This window comes from Populus euphratica, unplaced genomic scaffold (genome assembly GCF_000495115.2).
Source record: "Populus euphratica unplaced genomic scaffold, PopEup_1.0 scaffold899.1, whole genome shotgun sequence".
Lineage (NCBI taxonomy): Eukaryota > Viridiplantae > Streptophyta > Magnoliopsida > Malpighiales > Salicaceae > Populus > Populus euphratica.
In genome coordinates, this window is record NW_011500738.1 from 8,657 (window position 1) to 19,315 (window position 10,659).

At 30.4% G+C, this 10,659-nt stretch overlaps 1 protein-coding gene across 2 annotated transcripts; it reads right to left on the reverse strand.

Annotated features, from left to right (window-relative positions):
* Positions 1 to 1,144: 1,144 nt before the first annotated feature.
* On the reverse strand, positions 1,145 to 3,423 carry LOC105116213 (F-box protein At5g39250-like). 2 transcript variants are annotated; one of them, XM_011013446.1, is made up of 3 exons: positions 3,222 to 3,423; positions 2,862 to 2,912; positions 1,145 to 2,277 (listed from the first exon to the last, which is right to left on the reverse strand). In XM_011013446.1, exon 3 carries the CDS (start codon positions 2,197 to 2,199, stop codon positions 1,450 to 1,452), a length of 750 nt encoding a protein of 249 aa, XP_011011748.1. In that variant the 5' UTR covers positions 2,200 to 2,277; positions 2,862 to 2,912; positions 3,222 to 3,423; the 3' UTR covers positions 1,145 to 1,449. The 2 variants fall into 2 exon arrangements, with proteins under 2 accessions (XP_011011748.1, XP_011011747.1); XM_011013445.1 differs by lacking the exon at positions 2,862 to 2,912 and having other exon boundaries at positions 3,222 to 3,418.
* Positions 3,424 to 10,659: the final 7,236 nt, after the last annotated feature.

A 10,659-nucleotide genomic window follows, 5' to 3' on the forward strand; every position in this document is an offset into this window, starting at 1 on the left:
ACCTCAGCTTATGTGAACATCTACTTACTTTCATAAAAAAAAAAAGAACATAATATACATCAATCTCTATAACTCTAAAAAATAAATATTTATGATAGCGTCGACCAAAAATATTTTATAAACAATGATTTGATATATTATGAATCTCATAATCATGACTTTTATAACTTTCTCTACAAAATATTTTTATCCCATGAACTTTATTTTTACTCTAAATTTATAAATCAAATTTTAGATTCATTAATCTAATATTATATAAATATTAAAGATAAATTCAACTTTTATTTAAAAATATATTTATATGAATATAATAATATCAAATGTTGGCTGCATGTATTAAACTAACAAATGTAAGTGAAATGTTTCGTTCACCATTCTTTTCGGTGACTTCATGAAAATTCCACAAGTGAATAAAGAAATTTGTAATTATCTAAATAATTTATTGGAAAATATTATGTTTTAAACAAAATCCATACTTAGACAAAATAATTAGCTCCTTTAATTGTTTGAATTACCTCAAGCTAAAAGCCGGTAATCTGATGGTACCAGATTCGAGGTTCTGCAAACAAGTTTTCTGCAGCTTTACCAGCAGGTTGCTATGGTGGTTTTCTGAACAGGTTGGGGGTTGACGAAGAGCACCATCAGGGGGGGAGTGTTCCTGAGTGCTCACCAGCCAACTTTCCTTCCTTCTTTCTTTTTTTATCACAAACAAGATGGATGCGCCAATGGGACAAAAGGAGTGCAGAACTTGACAAATGAAAATGCAAAAGCTGCTATGCCTTTCCCTTTCGACATTTGGTGAAAGAAGAGCTACAGATGACAATGTGCAAGGTCAATTGCCTTGGCGGCAGCAAAAAACAGCATCACATTCCTAGTAATGCTTGAGCAAGACATGAATCCTTGGTTATATAATATCATTTTCTCGAGTCATCCTTTTACCACATTCATGGTGATCAATTGGAAAGGAACACAGCTGGCTGAATTGGATATACAAAAACAAAGCATAATCCCCATAGTCAAGGGCTTCTCCCACATATGCCTTAAAAAAATAGGTTAAACAAGAGGAATAGCTAAATCACATATAACAACACCGAGCAAAAGCTTTAATGACGCACCTCAACCAAAAGCCACAAACAAATACATCAAGGATAAAAACACCATGTTATTCATGAATTACTTAATGCTTAGATTGGATTGAGATACGTAGAGGACTCTGTACAGACGCTCCCATTCCAAATGAGTGAATAGATTGCCACAGAAAATTTAGGAATTCATCACAAAGATTTTCATATTAATTGACACAAGTCGACAACCAATGAACAGTGTTTACGAATTTAAACATTAAATAAAATGATATAAAACGAGCCATACTGGTACTGAAGGCTAGGAACTCTGTTTGAAACGTTCTCAATGAGCTCAGTTCTTCTCATCGCTCGGCTTATGAACCCTTCACTTCCAATCAAGTATGTCAAGCAGCCACAAAACCTCGTCCCTGGATTTTGCAGCATCACAAAAATCCATTTCAATCCCAAAGACATCAATGACACTGTCATTTCTATCATCCATGAATAGCAAAGAAATCCAAGCCCGGATTCCTGGAACAAAAGGGTGGGCTGGTGAGAGGCCAAGATAGTCAAATGCCATGGCCCTATAGGATGTCCGATCTATATAATCAAAGACAGATTTACTGATTATGCAAGCAACCCTATTGGAATCCTTCCGCCCCACAAGCACTGAAACACTTACAGTCTCGCCTAAAGGGACTTTGAATCTCGGCTCAACAGGTAGAGTCATCTTACAATCAGGGCCTTCAAGCTGAAATCTAAGCCTATCACAAATTCCAGGAGGTGGGCTTTTGATTCCAGTGTGCAGAACAGGGCCTGGGACCACTTCAGAAAATATCAATTTATCATCAGTCCAAATGTCGATGAAGAATTCCAAATTGTCAAAGGAAAGTCTTGGGGGAAGCAGGATTTGTTGATGCTGTCGCTTGTAAAAGGTCTGGTATAGTTTGTAGTACGTGACAGTTGGAGGATCTGGCCTCTTGCAAATGGAAGGCCATTTCTTGGCACAGACACATTTCCAAAAGTAATCATCTTGGGCCATATCTCTCCACTGTTTGCACACTGCCATGCAAGAAGCAAGGTCTGCACCCTCCAATAAAGGGAAAACAACCTTCAGAATTTCTTCATATGACATTTTCAGCCAGGAAGGAACAATTAAAAGAAGATATGCCTCAGCAATCACTTAAAGCATTTCAGCGCCTAGAAGATTTCCCTGAGAAGAAGTTACACAGAATTTAGATTCAAAAGCATCCTATGTAACAAACAGTATTCGAGCTTAAAACCAATGTGCTTGAAAATGCCAACAAGAAGTTGCCAGAGAACAAATTTCGATAATCTACACAATATACAGAAGCTACAAACAACGGTCATAAACAAGGTATATCCAAAAGGGTACTTCAACCTCCTCTATTTATCACTTTATATTAACATTGGTGATCCAAAAGGCCCTCCTGAACAGCAGAGCCACTTTCTTTCTTTCCTCTTACCAAGTAATCTAATTAGGTCAATTAAATGCATCGGACTAATTTTGAATGGTTCATGTCAACTAGAACAATCACATTGCTGCGCATGTCACAGAACACCAAAAATGCAGCACAACAATACTTAAAAAAAATGATCTCAAACTAAAATTTCAGATCCAAAAACAAAACACTTTGCACCACTAATTTAGTTTCTCCACACTCTTAACTCCTTTCCTGTAATATTAACTTGAACGACCAGTCACTAATAACACTATTCCCTTTCGCACAGTCATAACCAATATCAAGACTTAGCACACAGTTTCTCAAAAAATACATCATAGATCGAATTGCTCTCCGAAGCTCCAATCACTGACCCTTTGACGCCCTAATACTCAAACAAAACCAAAATCAGATATTGCGAAAACTCTATAAATTGACCCATAAAAGTGTAATTTACCCTCATGGCCATGCATAACCCCACAAATTCTTCCACTAAAACTGCTATAAATAACAACCAAGACTTAAATAAACCCAAGTCAATCTTTCAAGAACCCATAAATTAATAGCCCGTAAATTAATAAATGATTAGCAAATCGCATAATATATATGTACTATTTTCACAAGAACATGAATAGAGAGAGAAAGAGAGATCGAGGAGATAAATGAAGAAGAAAGAGGTGAGAATAAAGGGTACCTAATAATTTTCTGGAAACACGCTTGATTTGATTTTGTTGGGATTTCTGGTTTGAGACCACAAGAAGAAAATTAAGAAAGAAAAGAGAGATCTTTGCTTTTCCCTTCTATTTGTAAAAAAAGGAAGAAGAAGAAGAAGTGAAAGAGTCGGGTCGAGAAAAACACAGTAGTACTAGAAGATAATTGATTGACTGCCTGCTTGTTAATAAATCTTTCATTAGAGAGTACATTTAATTAATTAAATCAATGATATACAAACATACATAGATGTTTCTATCCAAGCAAAAAGGTCCCTTGAAGTTTTGTTCTCTTCTAATTCCATCCACCATAGCCATCTTTTCTTTTTCTTTTTTATTTAAAAGTTATCCCTCAAGTTTTTGATTTGTTTTGAGAAATTATTCATTTTGGTAAAAGTTTTTGGAGAATTATATAGGTTGGGAAAATATTTGAAAAATAGCATGATTTGTATAAAATCATTATTTTTAATATCTACACAATCACTATTTTTAATAGTGATTGTTTAGTCCAAACTAATCTCATAAAAATTAATTAACTTGAATAAGATGATATTCATCAAAGATGAAAGGGTCAAAAGATAATATTTGATATTGAATGACAATAGCATTCAAAAATCTCTTTACTGTCACAAACCAAATCAATATTAATATGTAGATGGAAATTAACAAAAACTTATGTGTGTTTAGTTTTTTTGTTATTAAAATTATTATTTTGTTGAATAATAAAATAATTATTTAACTTTTTATAAAAAAATATTAAACCTTTTAATTGGATTATAATAATCTTTTTCTTACAATGTAAAAATCATTTTTAAATTGAATAGGATTGATAAGTCTATTTATATTTTATCAGCATAATAAAATAACTTAATTACTTTTTAAAACAAAATTTTCTTAAACCTAGGGCTTTTATTTTTATTTTTATTTTTAAAGTAAAACTCTAATGACTTAATTACTCTTAAAAATAAATTTTTATTAAAAATAATATTCAAGTGTTTTTGCATCTTTAAAAATAATGACTTAAACCTTATCTTGATATTTTTTAAAAAATTTAATCCCTTATTTTTTAATTTCATTTAGTTTTTATACAAATATGTTCCTTATTTTTTTTATTACTATTTGTTTTTTATTTTTAATTTGAACTATCGTGAATTTTGCTATGTTATTTTTTTGGATTTCTCTTTTATGGGATAACTTAGTCTCACGACCTAGGTCATAAGTTTTAAAAATCAACTCAATTTGACTTTAATTTTTTTATGTTGTTATTTTTAAATGATTTTTTTTAATTTTCACCCTTTAAAATTAGGTTATTGGGCATTCAACTTTGTGATTTTTGTTGCTTTCTTTTCCATGAGGTTATTCTAAGTTAAGGGTTAGTTGTGTTAACCAAGATTGACTAGTATTTTTTTATTTTTAAATTAATTTTATTTTCAGTTTTGTCTTTCATTTATTTAATTTTTTTTTCCGAAGTTATCATAACTTCACAACCAAGCCATGAATTTCGCATCTTGACTTAAGTTAAGTTTTTTATCCTCTTTGAAAATTGATTTTTTCTTTCAATTCGTTCTTTAATGGTTAATTTGCTAGTAGATAAGCATGATTTTTTTATATATATAAAATTATCTTGTTTTTATTTCATTTTTGTTTTATTATCAAATAACATCCTTAATTTTTTTTAAAGAATATTTAAAAGGTATATTTTCATAATATAGACAAATGATTAATTTTTAATTAATCATTGTTGTTTTTTATTATTGTCATTAGCTTTTTTTAAAAATTATATTACTAAATTAACTAGGTTTACTGGAATCATTTGAAACAATGATCCAATTCCTTATTTTTTCATGCTCCTTTTAAAATGTTATTATTACTTTGATATCTTTTTATTAAGTGACATGACCAAGAAATTAATGTCTTTTTTCAAGTGTAGGAGTGTCGAAGTAATAAATAATTTGGTAAGACCAGTGTCGAACTACAAGGAGGTTAACTATATAAATTATAAACAACAACAATAACAATAACAATAATTGTAATAGTCATACTATAATAATAATAAGAAGAAGAAAAAGAAGAAGAACAACAACAACAAGTTAAAAAGGACTTTAAGATTGTAAGACTAATGTAAGGATTAAACAATAATAAAAAAAATGTCAACGTTAGAGGATCCACTAATGGTGTTTCAAACAAGCATAATATAAACTCTTTTTATACTCAACTAGAAACCACATACAAAGGAGGTTCCAATAGGATTATAAATTGTTAACATGATTACATTAGTTATTTTATTCGAATAATATTAATACTTGTAAATGTTGTCACGTATTCATGATTATAACTTATGTTAATAATAAATCAAGTTTCTTTCATAGCACTAGTGTTAGTTACATCATACAGTTGGGTTATGTAAGTGCAAAGTATTTATTGTACCAAAGGTTATACAATATAAATCTAAATTAATCATTTAACAAGTAAAGTATTAAAAGTGAACAAAATAACAAACACAAAATATGTTAGTATCAAATATTAAAGTCCATATTGAGTTTATACTATATTCATGCTTCCATCATTAGTGTAACATTTTCACCTTAATATAATAAACTTAACTAAATATAATGAAAGAAGATAAGAACATAAATAAAATATATGGCCATGTCTATTTCCCGAAAAATAGTTTCTGGGAAACCACATTCCAAACTTTCTCGTGTTTGTTTGCCACTAGAAAAGTTGGTCAACAAAAAACACTTTCTTGTCAATGGAAAACACTTTCAGGTCAATGGAAAACACTTTCAGGTCAACAAAAATACTTTTTAGTCAAAGAAAAATTTAGCTTGGTTTTCAGGAAAGTGTTTTCCTTTTTGGTTGTGTATTCATTTGGTAATTGATAATTGATGCCATTAGGAAAGTTGGTTAACAAAAAGCACTTTTCAGTCAAAGGAAAATTTAGCTTGGTTTTCAGGAAAGTATTTTCCTAGAAAATTTGGGTAGAAAACACTTTCTGAAAGTTGTAAAAAATTTAGAAATATCATTATTTACTGATTTTATCAAATTTGATCCTTAAACTTTTGATTGCTATATATATTTTGTTTTGAATATTTATTTTTTAATTTCATCTCTTAAAATTTAATTTTTATATTAACTTTGGTCCTTTTTTTTATAATTGTTATTTGCTTTTTTCTTATCATTTTTTATTGAAATTTTTTATCTGGCTAACTATTGATTTAATGGACTTGGTGGACAGCAGCACTCAAGCATTTTGGCTGGATGAAATGACATTGATGCAATAAGAATGTGGCAAAGTGTTATTCATGAAAGTTGTTAGAAATTATCTTTTCCTTTCACCCACCAACTTTCAGAGCATTTAGATCCTTATAGCTCAAGATATTTCTAAAATACTTAGTAGTGCTATTGGTGGACATGGTGGATAGCACTCAAACTCTTGTATGGATGAAATGTCATTATTACCATTAGAATTTGAGCAGGTCTTCTCATCAAAGTTGTTTGAAATTGTCTTTTCCTTCCACCCACCAAATTTCACATCATTTGGCCTTCGAGTACTCTAGCTATGGGTAAAATTATGAGTAGTGTTTGGGCTGAATTGCATGATAGATTCTGATTTCTCTTTTTTGACCAAACTTTGAATTTGAAAATGGTAGATTTAGTCTTTCCCTATTTATGAAAGTTGTAGGCCTATTTTTTATCTTTTCATCCATATAAATCAAACTAAAATCCAAGCTCTATAGCTCTAAATATGACCCAATGACTAAACAATGTTTGAATTTGAATTAAATCGGCATCTTATTTCTAAACTTAGCCTTTTCTTTGTCCTTTCACTTCCAATAGTTAATTACAACAATCAATCCTTTGAATTGTAAGAATAACTTCATTTAAACTAAACATTTACTATAAATTAAAGGTATCTTATATTATCAGACTTGTTATTATAAAACATGATTTAGTTAAGGAGTTATTGATACTTTAAATGCAGAATGATGATATAAAACCTTAATAAAAATGTACTTTTAAGTACTAATCACACAGTATCAAGGTAATTATTTCTTCTTGCTTGCAGAAATGTGCACAGTGCACGTTCTACATGCAAGAAGATTAAATGAGAAAACTAAGACAAAGGGAAATGAATTACCTAGAATGGAGGTGCTGTCGTTTATGATGTTGGTGGCTCACGACAGTGTTGGGGTCCAGCAGCTGGCCATGGTGGTGGTTGAGAAGCCTAGCGGTACTACTTTTTTTCTTCTTCTTCCCTGTGTAGAGGCACCAACCTCTATTTGTTTTCTCTTTTTCCTGTCTACTTCTATTCTACTCTTTATCACTGTCTTTGTTTCGTTCCCCTTGTCCTTGTGTCTTCTCTCTTTCTGTATGTTTTACTTTGATTTCTCTCCTCTCTCTCTCTTCTCTATTCACCTTTGTTTTCCTTTACTTCTTTTCTTTTTTTTTCCTTTTCTTTGGTTTCTCCCTCCTTTGTCCTTTATCCCCCACTATAATCTCCTCTGTTACTCTATTTTTCTCTTTTTTTACTGCTCTATACTTTCTTTCTTGTTTTCTTCCTTTCTTATGGTCACTTTTTCTATTTTTCTTTTTTCCTCCTCTTTATGTGTTTTTCTCCTGCATTTTCCTCCCCTTCTGTTGCCTAGTTCTTATTAATATCTCCCTTTGTTTTTTTTTTTCTCCCTGTTCTTTCTCCTTTTCTTTCTTTTATCTTTCCCTCCCTATTTTTCTTTTTGCCTCTCCTTTCCTCCCTTTGTTTCGTCTCTTTTTTATGCTTTTATAGGCCAGAGACAAGCTTGTGCAGGCAATGACTAGCTTGATTTCAATGCCTTTAATGATCAAATGTCTCCAATAATTATATTGCTTGAAATGGTTGATGAGGAAGAAGGTAATGAACAATTGTCAATGAAATGACTCTATTTTAAATGGTTGTTTTAAGATGTGAATGACCATTTTCAGTTTGGTCACTCAAGTTTTGAAATTTTATAATCAAGTTCTTAGATATATTGTAATTTGATCCCTTGATTTTAGTGCCTTTTCTGGTTTAGTCCTTAATTTCGGATTGTTTCAATCAAGTCCTTAATTGGCCATCAAACTTCAATAATTATGTAATTGATCCTTTGATTTGATCAAATCAACATTTTAAAATTATAATTGGACCCAAGAACTCAAATAAAAGCCTAAATTGACTTAAAACTCAATTTTTCTTACAATCAAACCCTTCATAAATTCAATTAAACCTTAGATAAAATTTAATTAAGTAAATAAATATCTAATTTTGGACTTTTTTTCCTTAAAAATTAAATTTTCCTTGTCAACAAGACTCTCACCTATTAAAAATATATTGTCAAATTTCATTTCTTATATTTTTGAACTTTCTCAATCAATTTTGGCCCTTTTTCCAGCATTCTATCATCCTTTTCTCACTTATATTATTTTTTGGATTTCTTTCAAATATTTTATATATATATATATATATATATATATCTTTTTTGAATTTTCTTATTTTTTTTATGCGAACCTAAAAATAGATAACAAAACTATGTAGGCATTATTATTTAGCACATGTTTTTATTAGCTGTTATTAATGCTAATGTTGGTATTTGTATTCAACTGATAAACCTTCAGGCCATAAAAGTCTCTCCTCCAAGCTGACTTATTGATCATGCTATGTTGATTCGTGTGTGTGTAACAATACCTCTCCTTTTAAGATTATCCTTAAGAATCAATAGTGAAATTTAGAAATTAGATGACTAGCTCTTCTAAATTTTTCCATGTGGAATCCTCCTTGTAAAAATCACATCAATGGATTAACCCCATTATAATTGCTATGTTACCCTTTTCGTAGCCATCTTGCCAAAAATAGCTATTGGACTAAACGTATCTCTTTCATACCCATCACGTTGCCCTCTTTCACATTCAGGAATTCTTTCCTGGCCTCTTTCACTTCTTCTATCATATATATTTCTTTCATTGTTTATTGATGCCTAGGTGCACACTTCTCTAACATTGTTCCAACCTCCTTCTATATTCATGTAATGTTTTAGAGTTTTATCTTGGGCTAAGAGGCAATTCTTTTTTACAATGGATAAAAGTCTTTGGTGGTGGTTGACCTGGTTGTCAATCCATGCTATATGAGTGAGCAGTTATTATATTGAATTAGCTTTTCTTTACTATTGCATTATTTTATTCCTCCCGCCACTTGACTTGTTCAAATGTTTGCATCAATGTTGTTGGCCTACAAATTTTGAGCATTGGTTTGATATTTTCACTAAATCCACTGATAAAACTAAAAACATATTAGGATTTAGGTAGTGAAGGATTTAAAGCATTCATTAAGGATTTAGTCTTTGCAAACCTCTTAACATGTTCTTCCTCGCTCCTATCTTATTTAGCACGTGTTTATTAGCTAATACTAATGATGTTGTTGGTTCATGTATTCCATTATTAAGCCCTAATAATTTGGATTCCTTACAATTTCATCGTTCGCCTTTTTCAATTAGACCTTTGAATTTCAAGGCTTTTTACAAAGTTGTGTCCTTCTTCAATTAGACCTTTGAATTTCAGGGCTTTTTACAAAGTTGTGCTTTGTTTTAGATTTTTTTAATGTGATCCCCAATTGAATTTCATACTTTAAATTTATTTCAATTAAGCCCATGATGGCACCAAATTAGCCTTTCAAACCTTTAATTGTGTCCTTAATCTTCCAATCATAGCTAATTGATATGAATTAGGCATCTAAACTTTATTTTTCTTCAATTGAGTCCTTGATTGAAACCACAAAACCCATTATAGAAAGGATAAAGATATGGGTTTATTTTGTGGTAAATGTTCATTTTAAATTCATCTTTCTTAAGGTTGCAAAAAGAAAAAAAAATAATCCCAACCCAAGGAAGTTAACCTTAAACATTAGAACAACAATTTTATTTTCTTCCAAGAAAAGCCCTATAATTATGTGTTGATATATTGAGCACAAAAGAAAGGTTTATTAATATCTTATTAAGAGATATTGAGCACATATATAAATTTAATGAGAGTTTGTTTATCTGGATAGATTAACGAAAGTTAAATGATGAATACCTTGCTTTGCGAAATTTGCAAAGTATTTCTCTATTTTAACGCTTTGATTACTAGGGACTAGTAATAAGCTGGTTGGGGGGCGTGATTAATATTTAGAAATGCATTTTTATCAAGGTTTTATATCATCAATTTTGCACTTGAAGTATCAATAACTCCTTAACTAAAGCATGTTTTATAATAATATATCTAATAATATAAGATACCTATAATTTGTGGTAAATGTCTATTTTTAATGCAGGCCTATCACATAAATGAAAAAATTGATTGATGACTTTAAGAACTTAAATTGCAAAGACAAAGAGATGGCTAAACTCCAAAAAGAGATGTCGGTGCAATCCA